This window comes from Theropithecus gelada, chromosome 20 (assembly GCF_003255815.1).
Source record: "Theropithecus gelada isolate Dixy chromosome 20, Tgel_1.0, whole genome shotgun sequence".
Taxonomy (NCBI): domain Eukaryota; kingdom Metazoa; phylum Chordata; class Mammalia; order Primates; family Cercopithecidae; genus Theropithecus; species Theropithecus gelada.
The window spans coordinates 62,411,841-62,434,280 of record NC_037688.1 but is presented as its reverse complement, the minus strand read 5'-3'; the positions used below and the strand labels follow the sequence as shown (position 1 = coordinate 62,434,280).

Here is a 22,440-nt window from a genome sequence, read left to right as displayed (position 1 = left end):
AAGTATGACAGTCATGATGAGACCACTACACGGCCATTACAGAATGAACTAGATCTGTACATCAGTATAGCACAGCTGAAGGACAAAATAGTGTGTGAACAAGCAGGTTTCAAGATTTTTTTAAGGTATAGTTTTTAAAGCAGAAAAATACTATGTAGTGCTTATGATTGTAGTTTCCAGAGTGGGAGAAAGTGAGGGAATTGGCCTTGAAAGGGTACGAAAAGATCTTCAACTTTATTTGCCATTTAAAAAAATTGTGGTCAAATGTATGTAACATAAAATTTATCTTCTGTTTTTTGTTTTTTTTTTTTTGAGACAGTCTCGCTGTGTCGCCCAGGCTGGAGTGCAGTGGTGTGATCTTGGCTCACTGTAACCTCTGCCTCTCGGGTTCAAGTGATTCTCCTGCCTCAGCCTCCTGAGTAGCTGGGATTACAGGCGTACGCCACCACACTTGGCTAATTTTTGTATTTTCAGTAGAGACCGGGGTTTCCCCCTGTTGGCCAGGCTGGTCTCAAACTCCTGACCTCAAGTGATCTGCCCACCTCAGCCTCCCAAAGTGCTGGGATTACAGGTGTGAGCCACTGCGCCCAGCCCAAATTTATCATTTTCTTAAGTGTGCAGTTAAGTGGCATTTAGCAACCATCACCAACATTCATCTCCAGAACTTTCCTATCTTCTCCCACCTGAAACTCCAACTCCTATTAAACAATGGCTGCTCATTCTCCCCTCCCCTCAGCCTCTGGCAACTGCCATTCTCTTTTCAGTCTCTACAAATTTGACTACTCCAGGTACCTCATAAGTAGAATCATACAATATTTGTCCCTTTGTGACGGGCTTATTATGCTTAGCATAATGTCCTCAGGGTTCATCTGTATTGTAACATGTGACCAGATTTCACTCATTTTAGGGTGGAATTATTTGCTGGTTTTTAAAAAATTTTTAAATTTTAGTTGATGAGTATGTGGAGTTTTGTTGTATTATCGTTCACACCTTTTATACTTCAGAAATTTTCTTTCCAAAGGAATTGGTTGATACAACAGAAGATTATGAGGGAAAGCTTACTATCCTGATTCAGATGATTTACTGTAGTTTATTTTCCAATTCAGTGTGACCGCAACAAGGGAAACCATGGCTTACACTGTGGAATGCCTGCGGGGTGATGTGTAAGTACCTGTGTGTGTTTAGGACTTCTGCTTTGAAAGAAATGCTAAACTGCTCACTTCTGGTCTTTGTAATGCATCCTTATGACCTCTGACTTCCATTTTGGATTATTATTCATAAACCGCTCATAAACACTGTGCTTACCACAAGGCCTAAAGTTTCACATTGAGAGCGTTACAGCTATGTAGAATCTCAAATGTTAGTTTTACGTTTTTGACTCGTAATTCTTATCTCGATGTCTTCTGTAGTGATATTCTAATGGAGTTCCTGCTCAATGTCACCACAGCACCAGAATTTCGTCGTTGGGAAGTAGCTGACCTTCAGCCTCAGCTAAAGATTGACAAAGCTGTGGCCTTTCAGAATCCGCAGACTCGTAAGTACATTTCCAGATCACATTTGTTTTTAAGATACTGGGTTTTTTTAGAAGATCAATTTATAGAAGAAAAAAAAATGCTGTCAAAATTTATTTTTTTATTTTTATTTATTTATTTTTTTGAGACAGAGTCTCACTCTGTCACCCAGGCTGGAGTGCGGTGGCACAATTTTGGCTCACTGCAACTTCCGCCTTGTGGGTTCAAACAATTCTTCTGCCTCAGCCTCCCGAGCAGCTGGAATTATAGGTGTGCACCACCACACCTGACTACGTTTTTGTATTTTTAGTAGAAACAGGATTTTGCCATGTCGGTCAGGCTGGAGTTCAGTCTTGAATTCCTGGCCTCAAGTGATCCACTCATCTCAGCCTCCCAAAGTGCTGGGGTTACGGGTGTGAGCCACCATGCCTGGACAAATGTTTTACTACTTGAATTTGAAAATACATTTTTCAAAAATTTGTTATTTAGATATGTTATTCTTTTGTTTCTAAACATTTATAATCATTTTTCATGTTTGATGGTAAGTAAATTATAGGATCCTAGAAGTTTTTCCTGTTTCCTTCCCAATGTTTTGTTTTTGTTTGTTTGTTTTTGAGACAGGTGTTGCTTGTTGCCCAGACTGGAGTGCAGTGGCACGATCTCACTGCAGCCTGAACCTTCTGGACTCAGGTGATCCTCCTACCTCAGCCTCCTGAGTAGCTGGGACTACAGGCACACACCACCACACCCTGCTAATTTTTTTTTTTTTTTTTTAATAGAGATGAGGTCTCACTGTATTGCCCAGGCTGGTCTTGAACTCCTGGGCTGAAGTGATCCTCCCACCTCAGCTTCCCAAAGTGCTAGGTTTACAGGCATGAGCCACTGTGCCTGACCCCCAATGATTTTTAAGAGTTGTTTTGCTTACACCAAATTCTGCACCAGTGTATTGCTGCTGCTGTTATTGCTTACTGTTGTATTGCTATTATTGTTTAGCCATCTGCTCTTTATTGAGTCTTTCCAAAGTAAGTAACTTAATTTTTTTAAGTAGGAATCTTTTTTGCATTCATATTTTATGTTTATATAATGTCTGATTATATAATCTTGACAAGTACAACTGGTAATACAAGTCTATAAACAAGTGCCGCTGACTCCTGGGAGTCATTCAACTTCTGGTGGGAGGAGAAATGTGCAGGTAGAGCAGAAATAGGTCAACTCAGTGGCTCAGCATGGGACAGGCTCCACATGCTGGCCTGGTGACTGATATTATTTCATGGTGATGCTTGGTGTCACAGAGGAGCGTGATCTGTGTTGCTCAGGATTTCTACTGAAGAAATAGATAGAATAGTACAATTTTAGAAAAGATGACCTGTGTGTCCAGAGTGGCTTCTTCCCCACTGGCGGCAGTGAGACGCCAGCCTGCATCTATTCTGTCTGAACAGTTACTGTGTGGTCTCCTGGCTGGTTTCTGCCTCCAGGTTTACATCTTGAGTCCATCTCCCACACGGCCATTACAGCAAGCTTCTGACATGAAAGTAAGCCTTCTTATTAGCTGTAGGATAAAGTCTAAACAGCATATACATATATGGCCTTGCATGATCTTACCAGCCCACTTCTCTTACTTCATGCTCTACCCTCTTCTCCTCCCAGCTGCAATTCCCATTTGAATCAAATTATTGTTATACTTTAAGCCTTTGTTTTGTCTACTTCATACGCCTAAATTGCTGTTCCCAAATGATTTCCCCTGGGAAACACCAGCTCATTCTGTAAGATGGATCCCACATATGACTTGTATTAATTGTTTTCTAATTCCCACTGCCCTTCCCTTGTACCTCTATTGCACTTTTGACATACTGCCGACATTGCACCCATAATACTTTATTTCACAGGTTTTCCTCTTAAAATTTGAGGGCAGGCCTTGTATGTTCCACATCTCTGTATTTCTAGCATCTAGCGCAGTGCCTCTCATAGGGAAGTTGCCAGGTAATGAGCAACTGAAGGAAACACTGCAGGCAAAAAGGCATTGAAGCAAGAAAGCAGGGAAAGCACCAAGCACCACGGGGGAGTAAGTCCCAGTGGAAGCTCACATTGGTCCCCTGAAAGCTACCTGACAACCTCCTTATTACCTAGAGAGGAAACCTAGAAGTAAGTAAAATTCAGATTAAATGACTTGTGCTAGGTCACATGGCAAGATGACAGCAAAACCATAACTAGATGGGGACTTCCTGAAACCCAGGCCAATATACCTTCCCAGTGATACCAGCTAGGTTAAAGTTAGAAAAGTGGTTTAGGTGGACTCCAGTATATAGAAGCTGCTGCCATGTAATCTCTTTTTTTCCTTAGCACATTCCACTGACAGAAACTGGCAGTTACTAGAGGTTAAATAATAATAATTTTAAGTCCTCTTAATATATGAATGCCAGAAGATGACCAAATTTGTATAGGCTTGTTGCTTTCTAGGTTTTAAAAACGTTGTCTTTACTGAAAGTGCATTTCCCTAAATGCTTCTTCACTTATCTCACAGATGTCATTGAAAATTTGCATGCAGCAGCTTACCGGAATGCCTTGGCTAATCCCTTGTACTGTCCTGACTATAGGATTGGAAAAGTGACATCAGAGGAGGTACCAATAAAACATATTTTGAAATGTACTTGTTTTTCACATTAAATTGAACATCTACCATTTCAGGTTTGTTGGTTAATTTTTCTTTTTATCTTCTAACTTTAAGAAATTCAATGTGCTTGCTTTTTCATCTGCCTGCTTTTTAACTAAAATTTTATCTGAGCAATTCTTGTATATTCTTTAAGAAATGTTTTCATTAAAAAAAAAAAAGAAATGTTTTCATAACTAAAGGGACATGATCATTAAAAAGTAAAATCAAGCAAAATGAAGGAAAAGAAAACATCTCACATACCTAAAGGCACTCAATGTTAATACCTGGTATATTTTCTTCTAAACCCTTTTCTGTGTGTATGTATCTTTTTTGTTTGTTTGTTTTAAATATGGGGTCTCGCTGTGTTGCCTAGGCTGGTCTTGAACTCTTAGGCTGAAGCAGTCCTTCTGCCTCTGCCTCTCAAAGTGCTGGGATTACAGGCATGAGCCATTGCACACAGCCTGTGTATCTTTTTTAAACAGTATTTAAATGTTTAAGTAGCATAATAGGGGCTGGGCCCAGTGGTTCACCCCTGTAATCTCAGCACTTTGGGAGGCCGAGGCAGAAGGATCACTTGAGGCCAGGAGTTCAAGACCAGCCTGGGCAACATAGCAAGACCCTGTCTCTTAAAAAAAAAAAAAAAAAAAAAGTGTGTGTATACGTACATATATATAAAATAGGTCCTTTGACTAAGACTCTTTGGTCTCTCTGAATTCATAAATAAGACTTGAGCCCACTTCCTTAGCTCCGGTTCCATCCTCGCTCGCTCATTCACATTCTTTGGCACACCAGCCTCCCTTTGCTGGCTATTGGGGTTTGTCACATGCCACAGCCATATATGTGCATCTTAGAACTTTGTTTCCAAAACATGAAACATTGAATGCTAAATCTACAAGTATAGGTATGTGCATATAATCTTCATTTCCTATTCCTACCACCCAGACCCAAAAACAAATTTTATCAAAAGACATTAAGAGAAAAATTTGGAATTATCAACACCTTCAAAGTATATCTGACTCAAAAATTTAAGGTTTTTATTCTCGTTTCATTCCTAGTTAGCTGTTACAGAAAACTAAACTGTATCCCTTCTCTTTTTGACTTATCAATTAATAATTTGATGCCTTCCATTCATATGACACTTTTATTTAGAAATTTTAACTTATATCATCCAACTTGAACAGGCAGCAGTTTTTCATAAGATTGGACTCTAATGTTTTGAAATTTTTTAGAAATCAAATTCACCCTCATGAGGATGTGTCATTAAGATAACTAAAAGAGTAGACATAGCAAAGGTTTATCCACAAGGATAGCTATTGTAATATTGTTTTATAATTGTGAAAAATTAGAAACAAGTTAATATCCAGCATTAGGGAACTAGTTGAATAACTTATAGAATGGAACAGTATTCAACCATTCAAAAATACTAGTTGATACGTAAAACTTCACAGCGTATTGTCACATAAAGGCAATTTACGAATTAGGACATCCCAAAAGGTCCCATTTTTTTTTAACAAAAGGTATGTATGTATGCATTATAGACAAATACCAAGATGTTAACTGTGATAACTTGGTTATCTCAAAGTTAATAGTATTTTTTAAATGTGTCCCTAGGCTAAAGGAAACTCTAAAGAAATTGGCGCTAGAATACTTTGAGCAATGGCAGCATCAATAGAAAAACATCAATAGAAAAAAGAGTATGACTTTCCAAGGTGATTCTATAGATATAGACACCATTCATTGTAGGGCACGGATTATGATAAATTGATTAAAAGTTCAGTTTCATTACTTTAGCCCAGTGATTCTCAAACGTTATCACTTTCCTTCCTGAGGAGCCTTTCCAGCCATTTTTTTCTAAACCTCTTACTTTTAATACCACAGATACAGTTTATGTATTGTATATTTGTACTTTATACATAAAAGTAGTGAGTTTCTTTTTCTTAGTTACCCCAAACCAATTTTCACCCATCTGGAAGGGATAGCATTTCTGTTGAAAGTACATGTTTTAGTCCTACTTTTGTATATTAAGCCTAACGTGATAGTATAAACCAGTGATTACCAAGTCTCGCCAATCTTCAGATCGCCTGAGTGGTTGATTGGATGGATGGGTAGTTGGTTGGTTTTAAATAAGAATTCTAGGATTCCACATTTAATATTTTGTATCAGTCTATGGAGTAAGTCCCAAGAATGGGGGACAGTGACTGTTTTTGTTTTTCAAGCTCTCTGAGTAATTCTGTGATCATACAGTTTGGACACCCTGGTATAGACAATGACTTCATGGTCAGAAAAGCTTTGTAGAGATTGGCTTCAAAGATGGATGAGAAGGGTGTTGTGGTAAAACTCTGTTAGCCCTGTTATAGAATGTTAATAGTGCTCCATTACTACCGATATAAACACAAAAGAAACCTGATACACTACATAAGCTACATTATAATAAAAATTATAGTCCATTTTTTCAAGTTTAGGCCAGTGTATGCTCTAATTTCTTTTTGTTCCTTTTTTTTTTTTTTTTTTTTTTTTTTTTTTGAGACTAGAGTCTTGCTCTGTCGCCTAGGCTAGAGTGCAGTGGCACAATCTCAGCTCACTGCAACCTCTGCCTCCTGGGTTCAAACAATTCTCATACCTCAAACCACCCAAGTAGCTGGGATTACAGGCATACACCACCACGCCTGGCTCATTTTTGCGTTTTTAGTAGAGTCAGAATTTCAGGGTGTTGCCTGGGCTGGTCTCAAATTCGTGGCCTCAAATGATCTGCCAGCCTTGGCCTCCCAGAGTGCTGGGATTACAGGCATGAGCTACTGCACCCAGCCTCTTTTTATTCCTTTTATAAATAACAGCTTTATTGAGATGTAATTCCCCATACTATACAACCTATTTAAAGTGTACACAATTCAGTGGTTTTCATTATATTCACAGAGTTGTGCAACCATGACCACAGTTAGGTTCTAGTTCTTTTAAGCAATGGTTTTTATAATAAAATCCCAGGGTAATTAACTTCAGTACCATGTAGTTTATTACAGCAGCTTATAAGGCTAAGTATTTTCTTCCAAACTGTACTTTTATGTTTTTACAGCTTTTTATATTTATGCTAATATAACCTAATAAGTGTTTTTAACTTCCCCAGTTACATTACTTCGTTCAGAACCATTTCACAAGTGCAAGAATGGCTTTGATTGGACTTGGTAAGTTGTGTATTGCCTGCCTATCAGTTTGCTTCCTTAAGAGCAATTCCTTAAACTAATTATGTGAACACAGGATTGAACAAAATTTGAAAACTTCAGCCTTCTATTTATGTCAGACAGGCAATATATCATAGGATTTTAATTGCTAGTCATTTGTTTCGGAAAGCAGAATCCAGCATTTAAATTTGTAAACCTCTGGCTTTAAATTCTTTACAGTATTTGTAAAATCTGTGACAAAGGTGAATTTCTCAAAGCAAAGAGCTTTCACAGACTGTTTTTTTAAAGGAAGTACAGCTTACTAGAAAAACAGGCAAAGGGCATGAGCAGACAGTTCATGGGAGAAATATGTTTGTATAAGTGTAGCCAACTATCTTTGTTTTAAATGATCAGCCTCACTAATAATTAAGAAAATTTTAATCTGTGATATTGGCAAAATTAAAAGATTGACACTGCCCAGAATTAACCAGAGCATAGAGAAATAGGCACTCTCACAAATTGTTAGTAGGAATATAAACTAGTACATTTTGGGAGACCTTTTTGAATATATCTGTTAAAATTCTAGGCTGGGCATGGTGGCTCATGCCTGTAATCCTAGCACTTTGGGAGACTGAGATGGGCAGATCACCTGAGGTCAGGAGTTCAAGACCAGCCTAGCCAACCTGGTGAAACCCCGTCTCTACTAAAAATACAAAAATTAGTCGGGCACGGTGATTCAAGCCTGTAATCCCAGCTATTCGGGGCGCTGAGGAGGAGAATCGCTTGAACCCGGGAGGCAGTGATTGCAGTGAGCCGAGATCATGCCACTGTACTCCAGCATGGGTGACAGAGCAAGACTCTGTCTCAAAAAAATAAAATTCTAAATGTTTATACTTGTAGACCCAGTGACTTTTAAGAATTTGTCTTACAGAAACATTAGGTCAAGTTTACAAAATAGTTGCATGAGAATATCATTTGTAATATTTTTTGTTTTGTTTTGCAAATAACAGCTTAAGATATTATTTACTTGCCATAAAATTCACCCTGTTGAAGTGTGTAGTTCTGTGGTTTTTAATAAATTAGCTATTACCACTACCTAATTTCAGGGTGTGTTCATCATCCCCCGCAAAAGCCCCATACCCGTTAGCAGTCACTCCCCATTCTCATCTTCCCCCTGCCTGTGGCATCGCCTAATCTACTCTTTTTTTTTTTTTTTAAGAAATGGAGGTCTCATTCTGTTGCCCAAGCTGGAGCACAGTGGCACAATTATAGCTCACTTGAACTCCTAGGCTCAGGTGATCCTCCGACCTCAGCCTCCTAAGTAGCAATAATCTATTTTGTCTCTATAGATTTGACTATTCTGGACATTTCATATAAATGGAGTCATACAGTATGTGGCCTTTTGTAACTGGCTTTTCTTACTTAGTATAATGTTTTCAAGGTCCATCCATATTGGAGCATATGTCAATGTCTCATTCCCTTTTATGGCTCAAGAATGCTCCATTACCACATTTTGTTTCTTCATTCATTGGCATTTGGGTTGTTTCCACCTTTTGGCTGTCGTAAATATAAACATTCATGTGTACGTTTTTCTTAGGACACCTGTTTTTAGTTCTTTTGGTTATGTCTAAGAATAGAATTGCCAGGACATATGGTAACTCTGTTTAACCATTTGGGGAACTGCCAGACTGTTTTCCAAAGTAGCTGCACCATTGTACATTCCCACCAGTAATGCACAAAGGTTTCAATTTCTCCACATCCTTACCAACACTTATTGTCTGTCTTTCTGACTATGACCATCCTACTGGGTGGGAAGTGGTCATTGTGATTTTGGTTTGTTTTTCCCTAATGACAAATGACATTGAACATATTTTCATGTGCTTTTTGTCCATTTGTATAACTTATTTGTTTTTTGGTTTTTTGAGACAGAGGCTTTCTCTGTCGCCCAGGCTGGAGTGCAATGGCGCAATCTTAGCTCACTGCCACCTCCACTTACCAGGTTCAAGCAATTCTCCGGCCTCAGCCTCCTGAGTACCTGGGATTACAGGTGCACGCCACCATTCCTGGCTAATTTTTGTAATTTTAGTAGAGATGGGGTTTCACCATGTTGGCTGGGCTGGTCTCAAACTCCTGAGCTCAGGTGATCCACCTGCCTCGGCTTCCCAAACTATTGGGATTACAGGTGTGAGCCCCCGTGCCCAGTCAACTTTGGAGAAATGTCTATTCAAGTCTTGCCCATTTTTTAATTGGGTTTTTTTTTAATTGTTGAGTTGTAAAGGTTCTTTATATATTTTGGATACTCAAGCTGTTAGCAGATATATTATCTGCAAATATTTTCCTGCATTTCATGGGTCCTCTTTTTACTTTCTTGATATAGTGTTCTTTATGGACAATGCAATGTTGTTTTAAGAGCTAACTATTAGAAACATGCTAACGTCCATCAGGAGGGGACTGATCAAATAAATGGTGGTACAGCCATAGAAAGGGATTCTTTATAACCATTAAATATTTGATGTAGACTAAACACTTAGAAATTTTTAAATTATGAAAGATCAGTTAGAAACAATATCAGTAGAATAACACCATTTTAGAAATAAATTGAGGGTAATATTAACTACACAGAAAAAAATTCTAGATGAATAGTAATACTAAGTATATAGTAAATAGTTTAGTAATAGTAAACTATAGTAAACTGGGTATCTCTGGGAGAGTGGCATTATGGCAAGAAGACTTACTTATTTCTGTAATGTTCGGATTTTACAATCGTATTTTTAAAACAAAGAAAAAATATTTTACGATTGTGTTTTAGTAATTCTGGTTCTAGCTTTGTTTTTGCTTTTGTTGAAACAGGTGTGAGTCATCCTGTTCTAAAGCAAGTTGCTGAACAGTTTCTCAACATGAGGGGTGGGTTTGGTTTATCTGGTGTGAAGGCCAAATACCGTGGAGGTAAGCATTTCCTTCTATTAGGGTTAATTTATCAGAAGGGCGTTTCCCCACTAGAATAGCATGTTGAGGTGGAATAGGCCTGAATATTTACTATTCAACAGTCTCGGCATAGAATTGGATGACTTGGATGTTGTATTTTAAGTATATGTTTTGTGTGTGTTTGGGGACAGGATGGTATGGGGAAAGCACCGAGCCACAGAAAAGACTCGTGGGTTAATACTGTATTGTAGGAAATAGTGAAGAATGAAACCAATGGTGAACAAGCCATTTTCTTCTTCCCTCTATCCTTAACCTGGCCTCAGGTGAAATCCGAGAACAGAATGGAGACAGTCTTGTCCATGCTGCTCTTGTAGCAGAAAGTGCTGTCGCGGGAAGTGCAGAGGCAAATGCATTTAGTGTTCTTCAGCATGTCCTCGGTGCTGGGCCACATGTCAAGAGGGGCAGCAACACCACCAGCAGTCTGCACCAGGCTATTGCCAAGGTGACTCAGCAGCCATTTGATGTGAGTCTGAACAGTTGGTATCTCTCCTTTTGCTTTCAAAGGCTCAGTATTTGAGATGTAATTCTGATAATCTACTCTTAAAAAGTAAGACAAACACACAGAAAATCTTTGTACAATTGAAGACATAGCCAGGCTTGATGTTAGTATATTTGAGGGTCTATCAAAAACTCACTGGCTTTTCTACTTTGTCTATTACTTGTCATTAGTCATATAGAAAGAGGAATTTAATGCTTAGAAATAAAGGGAATCTACATATCCATTCCCTTTAGAATAAAGTTGTAGATATTAAACTTTCCCCTGGATTCTAACTAGTCTTTTTTTCTAGATTTTCTTCTGTCCCCTTCTGTTCTTGTGGCTACTTCCTGAATCTCACTATTCTTTGTTTTCCAACCAAGTGGACAATATGAACACCAAGAAATTGTTTACAGACTCACTCCTTCAGCTTGAGATTAAATTTAAAAAGAAAAATGAGAGGCTGGGCACAGTGGCCACGACTAAAATCCCAGCACTTTGAGAGGCTGAGGTGGGCGGATTACTTGAGGTCAGGAGTTCGAGACCAGCCTGGCCAACATGGTGAAACCCCCATCTCTCCTAATCCAATGAAGTAATTTAATAGAAATTCCTAGTTCAGAACTTGGCCAGAAATTTGTAGGACGGCCTCAGAATTACAATTAAAGAAATTGAAGTCCAAGCCAGCTGCGGTGGGTCACGCCTATAATCCCAGCACTTTGGGAGGCTGAGACGGGCGGATCACGATGTCAGGAGATCGAGACCATCCTAGCTAACACAGTGAAACCCCGTCTCTACTAAAAATACAAAAATTAGCTGGGCGTGGTGGCGCACGCCTGTAGTCCCAGCTACTTGGGAGGCTGAGGCAGAAGAATCACTTGAACCCAGAAGGCGGAGGTTTCAGTGAGCCGAGATTGTGCCACTGCACTCCAGCCTGGGCGACACAGCAAGACTCTGTCTCAAAAAATAGGAAAAAAAAAAAAGAAATTGAAGTCCATTCTTATGCTTTACATGGACTGAGCCAATGGTTCTCCAAGTTTAATGTACATAAGAGTCACCTGGAACACTTGTTAAAAATCTGGGCTCCCAGGCTACATCCACAGGGACCTGAGTCAGTAAGTCCATTTCAGGAATCTGAAAGTCTGTATTTTTAATACGAACTCAGGTAATTTTTACATAAATGGTCCACATAAACACTGTAAATTGGGTTCACCCTAGAGAGGTAAAAGCTCTGCTCAAACTAGATAGCAATATCCCTGTTATTCGGAGGCTAAACTCTTGATACCTTGGACATCTGGATAATGACCACTAAGCAGAAATTTTTCTCTTAACTTTTTGAATTGAGTGTATAAGAGAAATAAAAGTAAATTGGTGAGAAAGTCCCTACCAGCAGCAGAGAGAAGAAACCAGGTCTGCCTAATGCTAAAGCCCATCTGTATTATAATAATAATGTTTGTGGATTAGTGTTTGCATTAACCTTTAATCATCTAAAGAGGGTTAGAAAATACCCAGCATAAAGGAAAGGGAGCAGTCATTTTAGAAATATTTAAATGAAAAAACAAAGCCGTGATAGTTCTGAAAGATACAGAATACTTTAGTTCTCGACAGAACTGATTAAGTAAAATATTAATCTATTTTGTTTATACTGTGAAGGTCCAGGTTTTTTCTAGGCAAACTTAAAGAAATCGTGCCCTGTTTTACCTGGCAGAGTATCATACAGTAAAGTCTCATTATCTTTCAGGTTTCCGCATTTAATGCCAGTTACTCAGATTCTGGACTCTTCGGGATTTATACTATTTCCCAGGCCACAGCTGCTGGAGATGTAAGTTGCATACTCACCAAACTTCTTTCATGAACAAGTTATTTTCCCCCGCTGGCCGTGAACATGTTTCCAGTTAAAATACGGAGTGTTTGAATGCAATGCAATGACTTATCAGAGCTCTGTATAGTATGATATCATTGAAGCATTATCTGCTATAGGGAAATTTACACATGTATACTAATGCTTCCAGGAAAGAGGAGAGAATTGCCTACTTGAAATTTTGGTTCTGGTTGGACAAGTTGCATTGAGTTGGCTCTGAAACATCTAAATTGAGAACCCAGGAGAGGGGAAGGCCAAGATGTTTATTTGCAAGTCTTCAGTATAGAGATTGTGTAGAAATCAGGGATATGTATGAATGATTGTAGGAAAAGAAAACTAAAGCTCAGTTTCTGGGAAAGAACATCATTTAAGGAGCAAGTGGCTAAGAAAAATGGCCCAGGTAAACAGAAAGAAAAAGAAGCTGTTATATTTGAAGGCTAGGAAAGAGAGAATGTTGAAGACCGTTTTGACCCACAGTGAAATAACATTCATTACCACTGAGAAGTCTGGTAGTTTCAGCAAACTAGGACATCATGGGTGATCTTAACAGTTTTGACTAGAGTAGTGGAAACTGGCTAAAATGTGTAGTGATTAAGGAATGAATGACAAGTAAGAAATGAGAGGTTGGTGTGGGCTAGTGGAGCTTAGACATTCAAGGAGCAGGCTGTTTTAGGAGAGTTTACACAGATTAAGTTGAAAGAGACATTCATACTGAACAAAAAGATCAGAGCAGATAGCGGAGACAGAAAATTATAAATGGCTCAAGTCTGAGAAAGGAATACGTGGGATCCAGCACACAAGGGGACTGTTTAGCCTTATAGACAGGCTAATATTGGAAGATATTGGGAATATGGGGAAGTAACGCCTCAGTGAGACAGGAGGCTAAGTCATGTTTTGACAGAGAAGGGAGGAAAGTTTAAAGAAAGTAGTGAAGTTTGGGACAAATAGGTACACAAAAAGTGGGTATTCGCTGTAGTATAGGTGTATCCTTGAAATCAGCAACCACAAATTCACAGTACAGTGAGTCAGCACTGTCATGTAATTTTTCCTCCGTTGCATTTACAAGCCTAATGGAGAAATGGAGGAGTTAGGTTGGAATCCTGCAAAGTGGGCAGGTCAGAAGTATGAAGATATGGCAACGGAGCTGGGAGCATTGGAGCATTGGCAAGAGTGATTAAAAGGATGATTCAGGGATCTAGGCTCAATAGAGAAGTGAAGCCAGAGGGGGCCTGATAAATTGAAAGACTGGACAAGTCAAGGAACTAGAAATCTTGATAAAGTGGAAGAATAAGGATAGTGAAATTAAAGACTGAGGTCAGGGTCTTAGAATTGAGGACTTCAGAGGTATGCAAATCTAGGCTATGATCAGGTCTGGGGTGTGGCTATGAAAATGGGCAGCAAAAATGAAGGGGAAACAGAGGTCCTAGAATTTAGGTGATGAGAGGGAAAAATAAGTAGCAGACTCAGCCAGCATTGGGATGGAGAAAATCATGGCCAGATTTATTTATTTATTCAACAAATATTTACTAAGTACCCACATCCCTGGAACTTTATTCTTTCTTTTTTAAATACCATGCAAAGATTCAGATTCCTTCTTGACTCTCGCTTTCAAGTATGGACAAGCCTTACAAATTGGCTGTGTATGGATTATTACTCTTCTTAGTGAATAGTAAGAGATAGCAGTATTAATGGCATGACACTGCAAGAGTCTGGAGAAGTTTTAAAGGTGCTTATTCTTTATGGGTGATTAGAAATCCATGTGTTTGGCCGGATGTGGTGGCTCATACCTATAATCCCAACACTTTGGGAGGTTGAGGTGGGAGGATTACTTGAGCCCACACATCTCTACAAAAAAAAAACTAAAACATTAGCCAGGCCTGGTAGCATGCACCTGTAGTCCCAGCTTCTTGGGAGGCTGGGGCAGAAGGATTGTGTACAAACAGCTGCCTTATGAACATAGGAAGAATAAGGAACCCATAGTGATGACAGCATTCCACGTGGACACTGTGCTGTTTGTCTGGAACTAACCTTCCATCTGTGTTTTTGCCTCAGTAAAGAAGCATGTCAGTGCTGCAGGAGACTCTGGTACTGACCACAGATGACCAACTTTTACTTATCTGTCCTAGGTAATCAAGGCTGCGTATAATCAAGTCAAAACAATAGCTCAAGGAAACCTTTCCAACACAGATGTCCAAGCGGCCAAGTAAGTCTCAGTATTAACTGTGTTTTATGTTTTTGTTATTTGAAAGTTGTATTCTCTTCAGATTATAACAATATTACAATATATGCTTATAAGGACTGAGAAGCACAAAAAGCATAAAAAGAGAAACATCCCCATATCCTACCACCTAAAGATACAATTGTTAACATTTTGACCAGGCACGGTGGCTCACGCCTATAATCCCAGCACTTGCAGAGGCCAAGGCAGGTGGTTCATTTGAGACCAGGAGTTTGAGACCAGTCTGGGCAACATAGCAAGACCTTGTCTCCACAAAAATTAGAGAATAATTGTTAACATTTTTCTTAGTTTATTGATCACACATTTTTAAACATAATTGTTAATATTGTATGGATAGATGCTGCTTGACTTACACTGGGGTTACATCCTGAGAAATCCATAAATCAAAAACGCATTTAATACCCTGATAAACCAGTCATATAGCCAAACAATCATAAGTTAAACCATTGTAAGTTAGGACCATCTGTATACTTTTTTATCCTATTTAAATAGCATCCTTATTATAGAAGTTTGAAAATTACAAATAAAAGACAAAAATAATCTGATTCCCTACCAATGATTCTATGTTTTCATTGATTCAAATTACTAAAAATTTAAACAATATTCATTGGTGTGTCAAAATACACTTGTGCGTTTTCTGCAGTTATAAAGATATCTTTGGGCTTAAAATATTTTTGTATTTCATATTACTTTCTTGGTGTAGATTCCCAACTGAGTTAAGAGTTATAAACATAACGAAAGGCTCCATGTTAGAGTGCGTGTATGTGTGTATATTTAAATAATGCATTTGCCCAGGTGCAGTTGCTCATACCTGTAATCCCAGGACTTTGGGAGGCTAGGGCAGGAGGATCGCGTGAGGCCAGGAGTTCAGCCAGCCTGGGTAATGTGGTAAGACCCTGTCTTTACAAAAAGATATTTAAAACTAGCCAGGTGTGTTGGTGTGTGCCTGTAGCCCCAGCAACTTAGGAGGCTGAGGAAGGAGGATTGCTTGAGCCCAGGAGTTTGAGGTTGCAGTGAACTAAGATCATGCCATTGCACTCCAGCCTGGGCAACAGAGCAAGACCCTGTCTCTTAAAAAAAAAAAAAAAAAAAAAGGTATATATTTCTAAGTCACAAATCTAAAGAGATTGTACCAGTTTCTAATCACACCACCAGTATATAAGAGTACCTATTCTACAATAGTTTCTTTCTTCATTACTGATTTATACCCAAAACAGATCTGATTTTGTTTTGTTTTATAAGAAAGACTAAAATATTTGTCTGCTTTTTGGCAATTTTTAAATCCCCACTGTCCAGATTGAAAGTGTTAACAATACTCCTAATTCATTAGTAATTCGAGGGTTTCTCTAAAAGACTTGGGACAAAGTTGGAAATCAATCTGCATTTTCATACAGCAGTTTAAGACATTTAAGTTTGACTCCATCTACTTAAGACAATTCAAAATGTGAATTTTGCAACTCCAGTGGTTGTTATGATCATTTAGTATTGCCCACAGGGGAAACATGACAGGGTGAATTACAACCCAGGATGGAACAACTTTTTAGTCATTTCTGTTCCCATTAGTATTGTTAAGTTTTGTTATGCTGAGCACACTACAAAATTGCATCTCTTGTATAAGTACAACACAATTTATTAAATATTGTATACATAAAACCAAGAATCAATAGGATGCAGGGCTGCTTGACTGTACCAAAAACAAAACATGATGAGAATACATTTTGAAACACTGGATTTACTTAAGAAAAACCTAAGTTTTTCAAATTAATTTATTTAAGAGAAGGTATTTTCTTAATAAGTGTAACACAGTTCTTATAAGATATGGTGATATGTAGAAAGTAGAATTTTTATTATTAATGTCAAGATATGTTTTCTGCCATTTTGATGGAGTTGATACTTTTTCTTGTAAGGTTCTTAGTCTTCCTATAGTGAAAGAGAGAAAGTGAGGTGTCATTGCTGAAGGTACACACTAATAACCTCTTGGTAGTTTATTGCAGGTAAAATCATTTTTTAACTAAGCTGACAGTGGTAAAATTGTAGCATTAAATTGTAATTATGTTTAAATGGAAGTCTTGCTATAGCGTGTTAAAGGATGATACTTTGAGGTTTAAATATCGACTGTCTTATCAAACACTATGTCTATAAGTAATAAGTTTCTGGGAGAATTGTGAATTGGATTTTGTTTTATTTCAAGTGGATGCTTTTGTGCCCATATTTAAGCTGCTGTTGCTTACAAGACCTGTACTGCCCTTCCCCACCTGCCTTTTCAATCATACCTTGTGCTCACTGAGACAAATCTCAGCAAGAGGCAGGAGTTGCTTCACTAATCAAAACCTCACGTTAAAATAGTTTTACCTAGATCCAAGTTCTAGTCCAAAATCAAAAAGCAATCTCTGGAGTTTATTCAGTATAATTTTGTACTGACAGCTTTGCAAATAGTAATATATACAGTACAGTACTTGGTGAACTGAAGAAATAGAATGGAGGCCATTAGCACTGTAAGTTGTTAGTTTGCCTGTTTACCAAAAACACGTTGAAGAGTTTTGGGGCTCATACCTTAAAATTGCCCTGTTTCACTGCATAAGAGGAACTGGCTTGACTCTACTTCACCCTTGGTGGAAACTAACAGGCCCTAAAAGAGGCAGCAACAGCTGAAGTGGATACTGCAGAAATAAACAGACAGCAGAAGCTCTTTCAGACACCCCCGAAACCTGCCAAAACTCACAGGTAATACAAGTGAAATGGTAGCATAAGAAGAAAATAAACATGAGAATCTTCAAACTGTAAGCATTGAAAGATATCCTCCATCCAAGAAGAGAACCCAGTTCATACAAGGAAAAGGCAAAAAGGAAAAGGTCAAGACTGTGACCTTTATGACACTGTGACCCCAGCCGTGGGCCAGGTGGAGTTGTCTGTGGTGACACCCCGGTTTGACCGAAGGGTCTTCAAGATCCCTGGTCTGCACACTCTAGCAGCCAGAAGGTAGGTTTATAATACACACTGTCCCCAACTTGCCATAGATCACCTTACAATTTTTCAACTTGGCTACAGAGCAAAACCATCGCAATTTCAGCTTCCAGTCATGGGTCACATAACGATGCGGATACGTTATGAGAAATGTGGTGTTAGGTGGTTTCATCACTGTGTGAACCTCATGGTGTACTTACACAAATGTAGATGGTATAGCCTACTACACACATAGGTCTGTGTTATAGTCTGTTGCTCCTAGGCTACAAACCTGTACAGCATGCACTATATACTGAATACTGTAGGCAGTTATAACACAATGGTAAGTATTTGTGCATCTAAACATAGGAAAGGTACAGTAAAAATAAAGCACAAAAGATTAAAAAAAAATATGCCATTATAGGACATTTACCATGAATGGAGCTGGCAGGACCGAAAACTCCTGCTTTCAAGTGAGTCAGTGAGTGAGTGGTGAGTAAATGGGAAGGCCTAGGACATTACTGTGCACTGCTGTAGACGCTAAACACTGTAAACATATGCTACGTGAAATTTATTTTTTTTTAATTGCACTACAGCATTATGTTGTCACTAAGTAATAGGAATCTTTCAGCTCCCTAATAATCTTACGGGACCCCATTATATATGTGGTCCATCATTGACCAAAAACGTCATTATGTAGTACATGACTATACTTGAATTTGATCTTTTCCTATGCTAGTGATATGCAGTACATGAGATAATCAATACTTTCTTATAAAATGGGCTTACGTTAGATGACTTTTGCCCAACCGCAGGCTATTGTAAGTGTTCTGAGCACATATGAGGTAGGCTGGGCCAAGCTATGATGTTCGATACGTTAGGTGTATTAAATGCACTTTTGACTGCCATCTCAGTGGATGGCAACCCTCTCACTGACAGCAGAGACATCTTCCTCACTGTGCCAGGGGGCAGGAAAAAGAGCATGCTGCGACTGGCCAGTGACGTGCAGAGGATCCACATTGCACAACCGGATCCAGAGGCCTTGGGAAGCATTAGGGAGCTCTCCAGCTGTCTCACTCAAATCTGTAGCAGTGTATGGACCCACAAATGGAGGCCAAAGTGGGCCCTCAATTGGACACTTCGGCAACCCTGACGAGACTTCTTCCCTCCAGACTTACTGTTTTAGTGTCAGGTTCCAGAGAAGGGAGCGCCGTTCTTCTTGGGGAATTCAGGATGAGGGAGACATGCTATTACTATATCGATTAAATAAAGCTTTGATGTTCACAGCCCCTTGCCACCACCCAGAAAAAAAAAATAATTGCCTTGCTCTGTAGCTCTGTAAAACTGACTTCTGCCTTTTATTGGACAGGAACAAGCTGAAAGCTGGATACCTAATGTCAGTGGAGTCTTCTGAGCGTTTCCTGGAAGAAGTCGGGTCGCAGGCTTTAGTTGCTGGTTCTTACGTGCCACCATCCACAGTCCTTCAGCAGATTGATTCAGTGGCTAACGCTGATATCATAAATGTAAGTAAATGAAAACGTACGATTTAACAACATAGAACTTAATGATCCAGTTTCAGAAGGATGCATAAGCGTCCTCAGGCAGTATATGTTATTCTCATGTTTGGTGCCCATCTACTTAATATGGAGGCGGGAGGGCCCATTCCCATAAGATCTGCAACAAGCTTCCTTGTCAGCTCGAGTGTATGTATCTTCCTCCTTCAAATAAACTACCATTAGGTTAAACTCTTCTGTCAGTGAGAGCGCTGCCGTCCACTGAGATGGCAGTCAGAAGTGCATTTAATACACCTGATGTATCAAACATCAGGTTAAACTAATGGTAGTTTATAATACGGGCTTCTATTAGATGACTAGAGGTAAAGAAGAGTCAAATATTGGCAGTTTCGTGTCATCCAACCTAAATAGTGAAGTTTGCTATTTTTCCTCTTCGAGTATTTCACCATCCAGCATCTTAAGATTTTCTTTACTATTCTAAGCCTAGGACATTCTCCTGTTCTTGCAATTTTTTTTTCCACATATATTATTGTTCCCTACAAGATTGAGCTGTTTTGAGGGCAAGGACTATGTCATGTACTTCTTTGTGTTCCCTACTGTGCCTAACAAGCACATGACTTACAGAATTAATCCAAAGTAAGTGGGTTTTCCCCGTTTTCTACATTAAACTTACCAACTCACCTTCTGTTGTACATGTCTCACCATCTTCTCACCAACAGGTCTACTTTGTATAGGGACAGTGGGGATAAGAAAAAATGAAAAACAAAAAACCAAGCTGGGTGCAGTGCCTCATGCCTGTAATCCCAGCACTTTAGAAGGCTGAGGTGGGCAGATTGCTTGAGCCCAGGAGTTCAACACCAGACTGGGCAATGTAGCAAAACCCAATCTCTACAAAAAAGTACAAAAATTAGCTAGGCATGGTGGCATGCGCCTGTAGTCCCAGCTACTTAGGAGGCTGAGGTCAGAAGGTGGCTTGAGCCCGGAACGCAGAGGTTACAGTGAGCCGAGATCATGCCACTGTACTCCAGGCTGGGCAACAGAGTGAGACCCTGTCTCAAATAAAAAAAGAGACAAGGCTATTTTAAGAAAGTAACCCTGACTTGATTTCACTTGGCCCCTAATCATCATCATATCATACTCTTCTTTTTTTTTTTTTTTTTTTCTTTTTTTGAGACGGAGTCTAGGCTGGAGGGAGTGCAGTGGCGCTATCTCAGCTCACTGCAACCTCCGCCTCCCGGGTTCACACCATATTCCTGCCTCAGCCTCCTGAGTAGCTGGGACTACAGGTGCCCGCCACCACGCCCAGCTAATTTTTTGTATTTTTAGTAGAGATGGGGTTTCACCATGTTAGCCAGGATGTGCTCGATCTCCTGACCTCCTCACCTGCCTCGGCCGCCCAAAGTGCTGGGATTACAGGCGTGAGCCACCGTACCTGACTCATTTCTTCCTCTTCTAAATGACTGTCCTTATCTTATAACCCATCATTATGTGCATCCCAACCCGACTGCTTCCACCACCACCTCTCCTTCATAGTGATAAGATAAGCTGGCCTGAGAATATGGGGGCTGCTGCTCCACCTACACCTGACTCATGATACTACACTTAACCAGTCTTTGAACTTGGAAGTAGTGGCATAAAGAATCCTCTAGGGTATAAAGTTTTACTTTTAAGTTAACAATCATTGTATTTTTATTGACCCAGACTATTTGCCCTTGTAATACAGAAACAGGAAAGTATATCCCTTCCTGAAGCCACATTTGAGAGTGTCAGGGATGTTTTCCTTATCTCTCTTTTAACAGCTACCCTCTTACCGGAGCATTGCTCTTGCGTGGTTATTACACATACAATGGAACATTCAGAGGAACTGCTAAGCTTTTCCCACACTGTCACAAATTAAAGCACCAGCCATCTCCTAGTTAATTTTCACAACAGCTATTATAGTAATTACTGGCTTAGAATGTCCTATCCAAGGCCAGGTTGGTGGCTCATGCTTGTAATCCCAGCACTTTGGAAGGTCGAGGTGGGTGGATCACTTGAGGATAGGAGTTCGAGACCAGCCTGCCCAACATGGCGAAATCTGGTCTCTACTAAAAATACAAAAATTAGCTGGGCATGGTGGTGCATGCCTCTGTAATCCCAACTCCTTGGGAGGCTGAGGCAGAGAATTGCTTGAACCTGGGAGGTGGAGGCTGCAGTGAGCCAAGATCGCACCACTGCACTCCATGCTGGGTGACAGAGCAAGACTCCATCTCAAAAAAAAAAAGAATGTCCTATCCATAAATTCTTAAAATGACAATAAGTTCACCTGCTTGATGACATATATTTTTATTTTTATTAACTTTGTCTTTTGTTTGTTTCTTTAAAGGCTGCAAAGAAGTTTGTTTCTGGCCAGAAGTCGATGGCAGCAAGTGGAAATTTGGGACATACACCTTTTGTTGATGAGCTGTAATACTGATGCACACATTACGGGAGAGAGCTGAACATTCTCTCAGCCCAGAGCAGCAAACACATGAAAGTCAGAAATCTCTAATATAACATTTGTCTTTTTTCCAGTGAGGTAAAATAAGGCATAAATGCAGGTAATTATTCTCAGCTGACCTAAAGTCAATAAAACATTCTGCTTAGGTGTTTTTCTTACGTTTTTCTCAATGAGTTAATCAACAAGTATTTATTATGTGCTGATATTTTTGTTTTAGATGCTTTAAAGGAGACAGGAATATAATTATTGAGCATAGAAGCATTAGAAACTATTAAAATTAAGGCTAAGTGGCTATCAGTATAAATAGTGCCAGGTTACTATTGGTGGCTTTTCAGATGAAAGCAAGTTCAAAATTCGTCATTTTGGGTATCAACAGCTAAATGGTCTGGTTTTTACCCCTGTTTTGCCTTTTTTGCAATAAAATTATTTCCGAAAAACATAAATTTCCTATCAATCATATCCTATATTCCCATTAATTCATTTTTTATGTCTGAGTTATCTTCACTGACAGAGTTTTGTTTTTCGCTCATCTGCTGTCTCTCCCTTATCTGTTACTATCCTGTCTCTTCCAAGTAATTAACTCTCAATTCAACATTTACAGTAAAAGAAGGGCTGAAAAGGGAAAAACAAA

General features: G+C 39.2%; 1 protein-coding gene across 1 annotated transcript in view; it reads left to right on the top strand.

Moving 5' to 3' along the window:
• The window catches only part of LOC112614032 (cytochrome b-c1 complex subunit 2, mitochondrial), a 30,800-nt gene extending 8,839 nt beyond the window's left edge, over positions 1 to 21,961 (top strand). The window contains exons 5-14 of the mRNA XM_025370123.1: positions 1,107 to 1,163; positions 1,410 to 1,534; positions 4,033 to 4,130; positions 7,283 to 7,340; positions 10,167 to 10,262; positions 10,565 to 10,764; positions 12,515 to 12,595; positions 14,761 to 14,837; positions 19,186 to 19,339; positions 21,696 to 21,961. Of these exons, the coding sequence (XP_025225908.1) occupies positions 1,107 to 1,163; positions 1,410 to 1,534; positions 4,033 to 4,130; positions 7,283 to 7,340; positions 10,167 to 10,262; positions 10,565 to 10,764; positions 12,515 to 12,595; positions 14,761 to 14,837; positions 19,186 to 19,339; positions 21,696 to 21,779 (1,030 nt within the window). The 3' untranslated portion in view covers positions 21,780 to 21,961. The remainder of the gene's footprint in view (positions 1 to 1,106; positions 1,164 to 1,409; positions 1,535 to 4,032; positions 4,131 to 7,282; positions 7,341 to 10,166; positions 10,263 to 10,564; positions 10,765 to 12,514; positions 12,596 to 14,760; positions 14,838 to 19,185; positions 19,340 to 21,695) is intronic.
• The last annotated feature ends 479 nt before the right edge of the window (positions 21,962 to 22,440 follow it).